The 14,404-nt window shown below is 55.2% G+C and overlaps 1 protein-coding gene across 2 annotated transcripts in view; it reads right to left on the bottom strand.

The window, feature by feature from the left end:
• The window catches only part of LOC109569945 (beta-galactosidase-1-like protein 2), a 40,081-nt gene that overhangs the window by 6,485 nt on the left and 19,192 nt on the right, over positions 1–14,404 (bottom strand). For both annotated transcript variants that reach the window (XM_070767559.1, XM_019975751.2), the window contains 5 exons: positions 9,613–9,705; positions 8,019–8,100; positions 4,363–4,433; positions 2,479–2,563; positions 78–215 (listed from right to left, as the gene is read on the bottom strand). In XM_070767559.1, coding sequence (XP_070623660.1) covers positions 78–215; positions 2,479–2,563; positions 4,363–4,433; positions 8,019–8,100; positions 9,613–9,705 — 469 coding nt within the window. The remainder of the gene's footprint in view (positions 1–77; positions 216–2,478; positions 2,564–4,362; positions 4,434–8,018; positions 8,101–9,612; positions 9,706–14,404) is intronic.

Below are 14,404 nucleotides of genomic sequence, written 5' to 3'. Positions count from 1 at the left end.
AGGTGCCAGCCGCTGTCCCCGAGGGACACCCCTGGAGTGCCCAGGAGTGCTGTGAGTGCCCCATCGGGGATACGCACCGTAACTGGTGACATCGGGCTTGTAGTCCTGGAAGTGCATGGCTCCTCCGATGAAGCCGAAGTTGGTGCCCCCGTGGAACATGTACAGGTTGATGGACGAGCCGGCTTTGACGATGGCCGACACCGTGTTCAAGACCTCTGCAGGGAGGGACGTCTGATGGCCAAGCGGTCACAAGCCCTGAGCCCCTGGGAGGCCCCTCACGGCTCCAGCCCGTGGCTTCCCTGACCCCAGCCGCAGTCCGTGGCCAGAGGCCCAGAGTCCAGTGCTCGGCTTTCAGTTCCCAGATGAGTCTGCCTGGGGCCAGGCTGCAGCCGGGGCCGCGCCCCCCAGCCCCCGCCCAGGGGGCTTCGCCCGCTGCTCACCTGGAGGACCTGATTAGAGGCATGGTCTGAGCGCCCCCCCACCCTACTTGGGCTGGAGAACAAGCCCACCACACGCACAGGATCAGTGGAGGAGTAACATGCACGGTTAATGAACATCACATACAGTTTGAAACCCCTGCACCAGCTGAAGGAAAAGAGCTGAACAAGGCGCTGCTGTTTAGTCGCTGAGTCACGTCTGCCTCTCTGCGACCCCATGAACTACAGCCCACCAGGCTCCTCTGTCCATGGGATTCTCCAGGCAACAGCACTGGAGATGGTCGCCATTTCCTCCTCCAGGGGGTTTTCTGGACCCAGCGATTGAACCCACGTCTCCTGCACTGCAGGCAGATTCATTACCACTGAGCCACAGGGGAGCCAAGCAAGGCCCCTGTCAGACAGCAAATGTTACCATTATTGATTAATAACACTGGCTGTTGATGAATCTGGGGGGAACCGACATCTTTGACAGTCCTCTTCCTGGAGAAGATCACGCCCGCGTGAAGGAAGCAGTGCTAGCTGGGGATTCACCCCAGGGAAATGCCAGGTGCGCCCAGCTGACGTGCAGGGAGGCTGCCTGCAATGTGGTCTGTGAGCACAGACCCTGGACCTCCTGTGTTCCTGGCACGTTCTTTGCTGAGCCACCAGCGAAGCCCAGAAGCACCCAGGTCTTCAAAACGAGAGGTCACGGGGGTGGGGGGGGCGGTCTCTGCATCCTCCAGAGCAGTGGGGGCGTCCACATCTCACAGCGCAGGAAGCCGGGCTTCTGGGCCTCTCACATCTGTCCGCACCTGCCCACACCTCCACCTGCCCACACTCGCCCACACCTGCCCACACCCTCTCACACCCACCCACACCCATACCTGCCCACACCTCCACCTGCTCACACCCGCCCACACCTCCACCCGCCCACACCCACCCATACCCGCCCACACCTGCCCACACCTGCTAACACCCGCCCACACTCACCCACACCTGCCCACACCTGCTCACACCCACACACACCTGCACCTGCCCACACTCGCCCACACCTCCACCTGCTCACACTCGTCCACACCTCCACCTGCCCACACTTGCCCACACCTGCCCACACCCGCTCACAGTCACCCACACCCACACCTGCCCACACTCGCCCACACCTGCCTACTCCCACTCACATCCGCTCATACCCACACCTGCCCACACCTCCACCTGCCCACACTCGCTTACACCTGCCCACACACACTCACACCTGCCCACACCCACACCCGCTCACACCCGCTCATACCCACACCTGCCCACACCTCCACCTGCCAACACCTGCTCACACCTGCCCACACCCACACCCGCCCACACTCACTCACACCCGGCCACACTCACACTCGCCCACACCCACACCCGCCCACACCTCCACCTGCCAACACCTGCTCACACCTGCCCACACCCACACCCGCCCACACTCACTCACACCCGGCCACACTCACACTCGCCCACACCCACACCCGCCCACACCCACTCACACCTGCCCACACCCACACCCGTCCACACCCACTCACACCCGGCCACACCCACACCCGCCCACACCCACTCACACCCGCCCACACCCACATCCGCTCACACCCACTCACACCCGGCCACACTCACACCTGCCCACACCCACACCCGCCCACACCCACTCACACCCGCCCACACTCACACCTGCCCACACCCACACCTGCACATGCACGCAGAGTGCAGACAGAGAACACCTGCACTACACACATGGACACGTCTGTTCTGGACTCCGGGTTTTTATCTCCTCTTTACACACGTCCTGTGTCGGCTGGATGCCAGTGACGGTCATTCATCACTACTCCAGAACTATTACAAAGACCCCAGAGGGGTGTCTGACCGCTCCTTCCCCTGTCGAGACAGAGGACTCTGGACGTTCTCAGGAGCTGCCTGTGCGCACAGATGCCCAGAGTGCCACACGGCAGCCAGTTCACACCATCAGCAGCTCCTCTGGAGCTCAGTCCTGCGTCAGAGGCCAGCACAGGCTGCACGGGGTCCGCGGAGCACCCACCTGAGGAGTCCAGGATGTAGTGGGGGCCACCCCACGAGTCAAACCAGCCCGTCCAGTACTCCATCACCATCTTGGGCTGACTACCCTGTGCACCAAAGGGAGTAGTTAGCTGGCACCTCCGCCCGCCCAGCCCTTCCTCAGCCACATGCTGACCTTCGAGGGAGCTGCCCAGGGGCTGCACCAACACCGCCCCAGCTCCCGGCCCCGCGCACCTTCCTCCCTCCCACAGGGGGCGCTCCTGCAGCTGGCGGCCTGGCGGTCAGGGTCCCCGGTGCACATGCACCCCCGTTCCATCTGGGGACCGCAGAATCATGGTCCACTGAGATGGTCCTGACCGCGCCACGGGAAAGCCATGGGCTCAGCTTCCTCCAGGCTGCCCCCCTCCCAAGGGGACACTCGTACCACATTTGGGTCACTAACGAGGGTCGCTAGTCACACAGGTCAGCAGTCTCCCCTGCGGGGAGGAGCTCCAGGCTGAGGGCCAGGGCTGGACTTCGGCCGACAGCCCAAGTCACTGTGGCTTGGGGCTGGCTCAGCACCAACTGTGCTGCGTGCCCTGACCTGATTGCCGGGGGCCTCTGTCCTGGAATCTGTGTCCTGAACTGGAGAACAGACGCACAGCGGCCAGTGACAGGGCTACTGGGACAGTCACACGAGACAAGGCAGCTGGAGCTGTCAGCACACACGGCCCAGCCCTGGGAGGCGCCTGGAGATGCCCACATCCACCCTCCGGTCACTGGGCACAGACTGGGGCTGGCGGGGTGCGTGTGAAACCCCTGAGCACCAGACGGGGCCTCTGACCTGAACCGGGATGGGTCCACGGCCCCTTTCTGGAGGAAAACATGCAGCTGAGCAGCGGGCAAGAAGCCACTGGTGCTGGCGGCGGGTGCAGTGGGCAGGCTGGCCGGCCCTGAGCCACCTCTCCAAGTGCAACTCCATGGTGCCCATGGGGAGCACAGCTGTCCTGGGTGCTCCCCAAACATCACCCACTTGATCCTCCAGCGGCCCTACGAGTCAGTTCCAGCACAACCTCCACTTCCCAGAAGGAGGAGGAGAAGCTGAGGGTCACAGCACCGTCTTTTCCTAGACGACCTTGAGGGCGACTGTGTACCTCGCAGGGCTCTTCCCAAGTGGGTCTCAGTGTCCCTGAGGGCAGAGGCCCTGTGGCCTCAGAACCCTGCCAGCAGGCATGGCACAGGGTGTGGGAGGGAGGGCGGGCGGGGCTGGTGCCCACCTGCGCACCTCCCTCCGGCCCGCCATCCTGCCTCCTCCCTGCCCATCCCTCCAAGCGTGGGGCGGGGCAGCCCTGGGGACCTCCCACTGCCCAGGGCTCCTGTGGCTGAGTCTCTGGACCTCGCCCCTGCCTTCCGACAGCAGCAGCTGGGATGGGTCAGGGGCAAGCCCTCCAGCACCCTAACCCCTCCAGGCGAGGGTCTCAGAGAGGACACCCGCCCACCCGCACTAAGGCAGGGGAGGGCGGCCTTGAAGCCTCATCGCCCGTGAGGCCCACTCCACACCAGCCTGATAGGCCGTGCCCCCAGCCAGCTGAAGACAACAGACAACAGCCTTTCTGGGCCCCGAGAGTCCCGGCGGGTCAAGGCCAGACCCAGGCAGTGAAGCACCTTCCCCACACGGAGCACGTTGGGGGCTCACTGAGTCCATGGAGCTCTCGAGTTCCAGGCCTTCAGAAAGGCCCCCTTTCTCATCAAGAGGCACGAACTCACCTCCACACACCTTCTGGCACCAGGCTCCCCTCCCCAGGGGCAGGCAGCATGGGGCGGGGTGGGCCGTGCATGGGGAAGGGGGCAGAGCTGAAGGCCGAGCCCCGTGGTCCCCCCGCCCACTGAAGCCCCTGACACTGACCCAGGCTCAGCGCGCACGCACCTGTGCGCCCAGCAGGATGGTGGTGAACAGCTGCAGCTCCGACTGTGACTGGAGGTTGATGGTGGCCAGCACTGCGGGCAGGAAGGACACAGGGGACAGCGATCACCCCTCGCCTGGAGGGCTGAACGCCCCTGACGTCCTCAGCTCACCAGCAAGTAGACTGACCCTGACACCGTCTCCAACCGCCGACCAAGAGTTTAATTCCTCTGTCGCCAGGAGACTTGGCTGGTTCATCTTGGAAATTCCACCACTCAGCACAGACCTTACAGAGATCTGCTCACTAAGCAGCTGTGTTTGACTTACATAATTTTCACAACCTGAGCGTGCACTTCCTTTAATTCCTCCTTCGCAGGAGCCCGCAGTCTGACGTTCACTTTGCACCCCCAGCCTCCAGCACTGGGTGACCATCTAAGAAGACTCCCCTTTTACGCCTTAGAGGAGGGCTAGTGTTCTGCCCCATCCCCAGCAAGAGTCCCCATGGCTTCCCACCAGGGAAAAGCGCACCGAGAACACTGTGTCATGTTTGACCCAGGGGCATGGACGCGGCCAGCCCTCAGGCAGACTTTGGCTCCGAGGCTCTTGCCTGCTTCCTGTCCCTGGACAGAGGGGCCCACGTGCCCTGGCCTGAGCTCTGCTGTGCCCAGGAAGATGGATGCTCATTGGGTGGTCTCCTGTGGAACGTGAGCCCTGATCACGGGGCTTCCCTGGAGATCTGGTGGGTAAGACTGTGCATCTCCTGCAGAGGCGCAGTTTCCATCCCTGGTCGGGGAAGGAAGGTCCCAGGGGCCACGTGGTGAGTTAACAAAAACCGAAAAAGAGATCTTGACAACACTGGAGAGCAACTTAACTCTAATGAAAAATTAATTAAGTATTTAAAAAGCCAAACGTCAGCTGGGACCCCGGGAGGCCCACTTGCTATGGAGAAGACCCCACATCCGGAATCTCCTCACTTAACACGAAGAGCCACACTGACAGGGGGCCAGTCTGAACCGGCCCAGCAGAAACCTGGGAGCCACAGGTCAAACCAGCCGAGGGAGCCCTGCACCTTCTCCATCCCACCCCCTCCAGAGCCAGAGAATAGGAAGGAGGGTGAGGAGGGGCGGGGCGGCCAGAGACTCGCAGAGGGCATGGTACAGGGAAACCTGGGGAGCCAGGAAAGGGGCAGGGGGGTCGTAACCAGCCTATGAGAGCAGAGGTGATGACCCACCACAGCCCAGTGGCCCCCTCCAGCCACCTCTCCCCTCACCCCATGCCTGGCCCCCTAAGAAAGCCAAGCCCCAGAGGTCCGAGCACTTGCAGAAGAGGAAGCCCAGAAGATGGCTCCTGCACCTTCCTGCCCCCAGATTCTCATCGTGTCAGCCCAAAGGTTCCCTCCAGAGTCACTTAATCCTGTGAAAGTCACCCCCAACACCCACACCTGATTCCCCTGATTGGAACGGCCACCTCAGTCCAGTCACCCCACAGGGAAGGGCACTAGTCACAGCCACTGGCAAGCAGGCCATCAGAAAAGAAATGCATTCAAGGGAAACGTGGTGCAGGAAACACAAGGATGGGGAGAAGGTGGTTGAGGAAATTGCCCAGAAAGTAGAAGGAAAAGGAGAAGACAGGTAGCTGGAGAGCCACACGGTGCAGAGGGTGAACACGTGCCTTGGACCCACAGAGGACGGAACCAGAGAAGAGGCGGGACGGCACAGCAGGGAGCAGCAGCCTCCAGGACTACTCTGTCCAGCCGACAGCCGACAGAGAGCCGAGGAAGGCGGGCTCCGCAGAGGCACAGGGCCTGAGTCACAGCAGCACGTGGAGAAAATGACGGACGACACTTCAAAGTCCCCAGACCCAGACTCCAGGGGACCTGGGCCACCATCGGGCCAGGGACACAGTGAGGGCATCGGACTAGATCAGGTTCCGACAGGCACAGGCGTCTTAGAACACCCTGATGGGAGCTTGAAGCTGCTGGTCAAGTGTGTAAGAGACACAGAGAAGAGGAGGGACAGAAAAAACTTTGAAAGAAAAGGAAAACCAATGGGTGGTTACACTGGAAGCGAGCTGGCCATGAACACCGTCCAGAACAACGATGGGCTGCCCGGCCTGTGTAAGGACCTTTACTCAGGCCCCAAGCATCGTGCCCATCAGGACAGTGGTGGGGGGACGGCTGCACCCGGCAAAGCTGCGGGGCCAGGGCGGCAGGAGAGAGGACTTGATGTGCACACTACAGGGCTCTCTGTGCAGGTTGTTTAGAATCACGGAGGCAGAGCCAAAGTGAAAGGTAAACAGCTCAAAGTGGGCACCTCGGGGCGAGGGCCGCGGAGGCTGCACCGCGTGTTTCTTTCATTGTTTTGTTTTGAGTTTTTGTTGGGGGATAACCGCTCCACAATGTTGCTGGTGTCTGCTGCACAACAGCGTGAATCAGCTGTAGGTATACACATGCCCCTCCCTCTGGGCCTCCCTCCCGCGGCCCCCTACCCATCCCTGGGTCTTCACCAAGCACCCAGCTGAGCTCTGTGCTGCACACAGGTTCCCGCTCACTGCCTATTCATACGTGCTTCTGTATAAACCTCAAGGCTAGCCTCTCAGTTCATGAGCATTTCCAAGATTTCTTTCACCTGGTGAAAGTCTTGCTTTAATCTCATTTAACTAACTGAAAAAAATCATTCTAGGCAGCAGGTACGGGCCAGGGATGGGGCCGTGGTGGAGGGGAGCCCCGTTGTGGAGGGGAGGGGGCCACGGTAGAGAGGCGGTGCCGTGGGTGGGGTCCGTGGTAGGGGCAGGGCCCACGGTGGAGGGGTGGGGCCGGGCGGGGCCCGCGGTGGAGGGGCGGGGCCCACGGTGGAGGGGGTGGGACCCGAGGTGGAGCGGGTGGGGCCCGCGGTGGAGGGGCGGGGCCGGGGCGGGGCCCGCGGTGGAGGGGCGGGGCCTGGGCGGGGCCACCAGGGGCCCCGGAGACCCCGCACCCGCCGCTCGAGACTCCTCTGTGGTCCCCGCGGCTGAAGCGCGCTCCGGGGCCCGACGCCTCAGCCCAGGGCCCGGGTCCTGTTCCCAACTGACGAGACAGCGCCGCCGCATGGGCCCCTCGGGAGGCGCGCCGGGAGGGGCTGCCCAGAGGTGCCCGAAAGCCAGTGAGAGAAGAGGCCCACGGTACCGGGTTGGAGGCTGCGGGCACTGCACGTGTCACTCGGGGCCACTGCGGCCTTGCAGAGGGCAGCGTCGGGGAGAGAGGACCACGGCCCTCGGGCGAGCAGAGGCGCTGGGAGCCGTGAGCGTGGACGCAGGGAGCGCGGCGCCGGCAGAGACCGCCGCCCCGCGGGGACAGGCCGGGCTCTCAGAAGGGCACGCGGAGGGCGCGGCGCAGGGAGACCGGGGCGAAGGCCTCTGCTCCAATAGGAGCGGCTGGCGGGGACCCAGCACCAGGAGAGAGGGGTGCCCACAGGGCCTGAGGACCCAGCTGCGAGCGAGCTGTCCCTGCCGGACACCAGCCCGTGTGGTCTGCCTGGCCTCTTTGGGGACCTTGCTGGACGCCCACCTTGCTGTCCCGCGTCCTGCCATCCGCGGGGCCCTGGGTGTCCCTGGTGCTCCACCAGTCCGCCCCTCCAGCGCCGAGCACGCAAGAGCTCAGGCCAGGGCGCCGCCCCCACCCCCAACGGCCTCCTGGCAGGTACCTCCGTCCAGAACACCGCTCTTCAGGCCGCCCTGGTTGTCTGAGGTCAGGAGCAGCTCCGCGATCCCCCGGTCCTGCAGGGCCTGCGAGGGGGTCAGACAACAGACTGTCCTTCCTCACACCTCCCACCACGTCACACTCTGACCTCTGCCCGGACCAGGCCCTGGGGCCGGGAGAAACGTGTCCCAGGAGCCCAGCCTCCCCTGGGCTTCGAGACCAGGCAAGCATCCCTTTATGCACCCCATCCCAGACAGCAGGGTCACCACCCAGTAAGAGAGACAGCAGAGCAGCTTCCTTCCCTGCAGCCCGGGGACTGGGGAAGCCTGGCCCAGCCCCACAGGCACAGGAGAATAGGCATCTGGGGCTCTGGCCAGGGGAGTCTCAGGGTGGAGCTGCGGCAGAACACGCCCCGCTGGCCTGAGCCTGCCCCAGACAAGGACTGAGCTCTCCCCATCTGGCTTCAAGAACAGCACCCTCCCCGAGGCAGCCTGGCCCCTCTGCAGGGGAGGAGGGGGACACTGGGTGAGGACCTCCAAGCGTCTGCAGGGACGGGAGGAGCCCCCAGATGGACATGACTCTCCCCGTGACAGCAGGGGTCACCCAGGACACCGGGGGCCGGAGAAGGTCTCATCAGATCAGCTGGAGGCACTGAGGCTTTCTCCACGCACACGGGGCCCGACCCTCCCAAGTACAAAATGCTGGTGCCAGTGATGTCATCACTGTCCTGTGTGCTGACCGCTCGCTGGATGCCGGAGCAGCACTGAGTCTGTGACTTGACTGCACATACAGTTGGGACAGGCAACCCTCCCATCAGTCCCAATTCACAGAAGAGAGCAGAGGCGTAGAAAAATGGATGCATCTGTTCCAGGTCTCAGCTGCCAAGCATGCTGGAGCAGCACTGAGCCTGCGACTTGACTGCACATACAGTTGGGACAGGCAACCCTCCCATCAGTCCCAATTCACAGAAGAGAGCAGAGGCTTAGGGAAATGGATGCATCTGTTCCAGGTCTCAGCTGCCGAGCGAGAGGAGCCAGTTCTGAGCAGCTGTTATTCAGTCACTCATCGCAGCCGAGGCTTTGCAACCCCATGGACTGCAGCACACCTCTGAGTAGGAACCTGTTCTTTTCGGTGTCACTCTGGCCCTGTCCTTGCCTGCTCTGCCGCACACTCGGTCAGGGGCTCCAGCCACCCGCACGCTGGAATCGGATGTCTGAGCTCCACCCCAGAGACCATTGCTTAACAGACGGCATATGGCCCCGGGGCACAGTGAGTTTAAACAATTCCCAGATGGAGCCAACATGCAGCCGAAGGAGGGGCCGCTGCTTTGAGTGCTGGGGTCAGATCAGCAACCTCCACCTCCAAGAAGGCCTCCAGGGTCCTGTCAAGGCAGTTCCGTTACTCTCGGCTCCCGCAGCACCATATGTACCAAAATCCCTGTTAAACTCAGCCAACGGAGGGCACAAGTGAGGACCCTGTTGCAATCAAGGTCTGGAGAAAGGATTTACTGCTTAGTAAACGGTGCTGGGTGACAGGCCCACACATCACACTAGAGCCCGTGGAGGGACTGCGCAGAGGTGAGCTGAGCTGACTCTTACCTTCTTGATGTAAGGCATGTAGGCGGGGTCTTTGTTGTAGGACCCATACTCGTTCTCCACCTGCACAGCAATGATGGGTCCCCCGTGCTTGTACTGAGAAAACAGAGAGCAATCAGAAGCTGAGGGTGTAGTGGGAACCGTATCAACTAACGTCACCGCACTTATCACCAATGACAGCAAAACATCCCATTCAAAAATGCAAGTCTCAGAAGGTCTGATATACAATTGAGTGACGTCAGTAAGACAGGGAGAAGGAAGCGCCAGGCCTTTGTCTCCCTAGGGAAATAACAAAAAAACAACTGCACCACTGACTAAAGTAACTTTATAGGAGCTCTGGAAACAAGCCAAATGTTTAAGCAAACAAGTGAACATCCAGTCAAGAAAAAGACACATTCAAAACGGTAGCACATTCCAGGATTTTGCTCACCTGTGTCCCACCTACTCCCTGGAGTAGCAAGGTGCAGTCAGAAGGACGCAGCCTGAGTTCCAGCCCCCTCCGTCAGGACAGGAGGAGCGAGATGGAACTTGTTTGCAATGTTCTGGGCTATTTGTGGGCTCCCTAGAGAACTAGTTTCTGTCTCATCTGACTTGGAGATCAGACAGAACACGTTGGTACAGTTTGGACCTCAGGCTGGAAGCTGCAAAAGGCAGCGATGGGTCACAGCCTGTAAACATTTCAGGGGGACTACAGACCCGTGGATGCCTGGGAGCAAGGGATTACAGGCAGAGGAATATGATAGAATATCTAAGGCCACAAGAAGAGTCCAGGGTGAGACTCTTGGAGAAATCAACATGTAAAAGCAGCTGGGGGAATTTTTTTTTAAACTATACACACAAACCAGACAGGATATATACCAAGAAAATACCTGAGAAGATCTCAAGCCTGCATCCCAGGCTGATCTCAAGGCTCAGGAGCCCACTAAACACTAAAGGTCTTTCCAGAAGACTGAAACGCTGGGAGAGGGGACGTCTTTACAAATGCCTAACTCTAACCCTCCAAAATAAGGCATACAAAGAAACAGGAAAACGTAGCTCAGTCAAAGAACAAAATAAATCTCCAGAGAAACAGTGTCTAAAGGAACTAGAAATGGTCTCTAAAGAAACACACACGCTGAACTTAGAAGACAAAGAATTTTAAAACAACTGTCATAAATATGATCAAAGAGCTAAAGAAAAACATGGACAGAAATCAAGGCAAGGACATATGGACAAAGTGAGAATATCAATAAAGAGACAGAAATGATTTCAAAAAGAACTAAACAGAAATTCTGGAGCTGAAAAGTACATTGTCTAAACAGAAAAATTCACCGTAGGAGTTCAACTGCATATTCAAACAGGCAGAAGAAAGAGTGTGCAAACTGGACGACAGGTCATGTTGAATTATTGAGTCTGAGAAACAAAAAGAAAAAAAAAATAAAAACAAGGGAAGAGGTCCTAGGAGACTTTATGCAAATCAGTAAACAGACAAATACACTCACTACAGGAAGTCCAAAAGGAGAAAAAAGGGGCAGAGATCCAAGCTTCAGTGAGATCCAAGTAACATTAAACCAGAGACCCACAGCAATACGTATTATCAAACTGTCAGAAGACAGAGATTCTTGAAAGGATCAAGAGAAACACAACTTGGCATGTGCAAAGGATTCCCAACTTTGCAGAACATTTGGTCCTGTCCAAAACATCCATAAGATATTCAATCCATAAGACATTTGGTTCATATGACATTCAGTTCATGCCAAAAGGTCTTTGAAATCTAGTTCTACCCAAAATGTCCATGAGCCTATTTGCCCCACACTAAATAGCTTGGACCTTTGAGTGTGGACCGAATGTCTGCTAACCATCCCCAGTGAGATTACCAGCGGATATCTCATCAGAAATCTTGCAGGACAGAGCCAGTAGGATACTATATTCAAAGTACTGAAGGAAAAAAAACTAGCAACTGAGATTTCTCTATGTGGCAAAACTGTCGTTCAAAAATAATGGAGAAATTAAGACATTGTCAGACAAATAAAACCTGAAGGAATACATTACCACTGCTGCTGCTGCTAAGTCGCTTCAGTCGTGTATGATTCTGTGCAACCCCATAGACGGCAGCCCACCAGGCTCCCCCATCCCTGGGATTCTCCAGGCAAGAACACTGGAGTGGGTTGCCATCTCCTTCTCCAATGCATGAAAGTGAAAAGTGAAAGGGAAGTCGCTCAGTCGTGTCTGACTCCTATCGACCCCATGGACTGCAGCCTACCAGGCTCCTCCACCCATGGGATTTTCCAGGTAAGAGTACTGGAGTGGGGTGCCATCGCCTTCTCCAATGCATGAAAGTGAAAAGTGAAAGGGAAGTCGCTCAGTCGTGTCTGACTCCTATCGACCCCATAGACGGCAGCCCACCAGGCTCCCCCATCCCTGGGATTCTCCAGGCAACAACACTGGAGTGGGTTGCCATCTCCTTCTCTAATGCATGAAAGTGAAAAGTGAAAGGGAAGTCGCTCAGTCGTGTCTGACTCCTATCGACCCCATGGACTGCAGCCCTCCAGGCTCCCCCACCCATGGGATTTTCCAGGCGAGAGCACTGGAGTGGGGTGCCATCGCCTTCTCCGGCATTACCACTAGACTTGCCTTATAGGAAATGCTTCACAGCGTCCCTCAGGTTGAAATGAAAGGATGCTAGATGAGAACTCAAAGCCAGGTGAGAATGTAAACTTCCCTGGGAAAGTTAAATATGTGAACAAATATATAATTTTAGTTTGTAACTCTATTTGTTATTCTTTGCAGGAGTTAAAAGACAAGTATATAAAAATAATTATGGGTCTATATTAATTGTTACACAATATATAAAAATACAATTTGTGATAGCAATAATATAAAGAGGACGGAGCTGTAAAAAGTAGAGTTTTTGTATGTGATCGAAATTAAGATAGTATCAATATAAAATAGAATGTCATAACTTTAGGACAGTGTATGTAATCCCCATGGTAACCAAAATATCTGTAGAATATACACAAAAGGAAATAAGAAGAATCAAAACTTGTTACTTAAAAAATTCAACTAGTAAAATCTGCTGCAAAAAAAATATCAACTAAATACAGAGGAAGGCAGTAATGAAGGAAATAAGGGAGAAAAAAGCTATAAGACATACAGTAAACAAATAACAAAACAACAAAAGTAAGTGCATCCCTATCAGTAATTACTTTAAATATAAATGTATTAAACTCCCCAATCAAAAGACAGATTTTCAGAATGCATAAAAAAGCAATACCTAACTATAGGCTGTCTACAAGACGCTCATGTTAGGTCTGTGGACATACATGGGTTGAAAGAGAAAATACGGAAAAAGATATTCTGTGCAAATAGTAACCAGAAGAGAGCGGGGGTGACCATAGTAACAAGCAACACGGACTTTAAGGCATAAACTGTTAGAAGGGAGAAAGAAAGACATTATTTAGTGTACACAGGTGTATAGATATTCATATTTGCACAACAATAAAAGGGTCAAAATAGAGGGTGCAATAATTATAAACATATATGCACCAAACACAGAGCTCCAAAGTAAATATTGGCAGAATTAAAGGGAGAAATGCAACTCTATAAAAACAGTACACGACTTCAATACTCCATTTTCAGTAGGATAACCGGACAGAAGATCAAAAAGGACACAGAAGACTTGAACAACACTGCAGACAAGTGAGACCGGACCTGTGTGTACAGAACACCCACCCACCAGCAGCACAACACACTGCCCTCGGATGCACGTGGACCACTCTCCAGGACAAACCGCAGGCCGGGCCATACGGCACGCTTTAACAAAATTTAAGGCTGAAATCATATAAAGTATCATTTCCATTACAGAAAAGATGAAAGTAGAACCCAACAACAAAAAGGAACTGGAAAAGTCACAAGACTGTGAGCGGTTTAATCAGTGTTAATCAGTGACTCGAAGAAATCTCAGGAAACCTAGAGAATATCTTGAGACAAATTAAAATAAAAACACAACATACAAACTTGTGGGATACAGTGGAGGCACTATAAACACTTTAAAATAGAAGAAAGATCTCAAGTCAATAACCTAACTTTTCGTCTTAAGCAACTGGAAAAGAAGAAACTAAACTCAAAGGGAACAGAAGGAAGGAAATAAGAAATATGAGCAGGGGGAAAAGAGAAGATTAGAAAAACAATAGGGAAAAAGCAACCAATCTTTTCTTGGTTCTCTGAAAAGATTAATAAGATTGACAAACCTTTAGTTACAGTAAGAAAAGACTCAAGTAGAAACACACAACAGGCCAAGACTGAATTGTGAAAAAAGAAACATCTGAACAGATTTACAACTAGTGAGGAAATTTACACCAATCTTTCTCAAATTCTAAACAGTTTGAAAAAAGGGAACACTTCCAAATTTACTCTATGAGGCCAGTATTACCAAAGCCAGAAGAGTTAACAGGGAAAGAAAACTACAGACCAATATCCCTCATGAATATTGATGCAAAAATCTTAAGCATAATACTAAAAAAATCAAATTCAGCAGCATACTAAAAAGATTATACACCATGAAAATGTGGAGTTTATTCCTGAATATAAGGACGATTCAATAAAATCAATGTTATACCACATTAATGAAATGAAGGTTAAAAAAAAAAACAAAACACAATTACCTCAAATGATGTTGTAAAAAAGCATTTCAAAAATTCAGCATGATTTCATAATAAAAATACTCAACAAATTACTAATATAAGGAAACTATCTCACCTTTAAAAAGGCTATAATGTGAACAGCCCACAGCCAGCCTCATACTCACTGAAACCTT

Source organism: Bos indicus, chromosome 15 (genome assembly GCF_029378745.1).
Source record: "Bos indicus isolate NIAB-ARS_2022 breed Sahiwal x Tharparkar chromosome 15, NIAB-ARS_B.indTharparkar_mat_pri_1.0, whole genome shotgun sequence".
Taxonomy (NCBI): domain Eukaryota; kingdom Metazoa; phylum Chordata; class Mammalia; order Artiodactyla; family Bovidae; genus Bos; species Bos indicus.
This window is presented reverse-complemented; position numbering and strand designations above follow the sequence as displayed.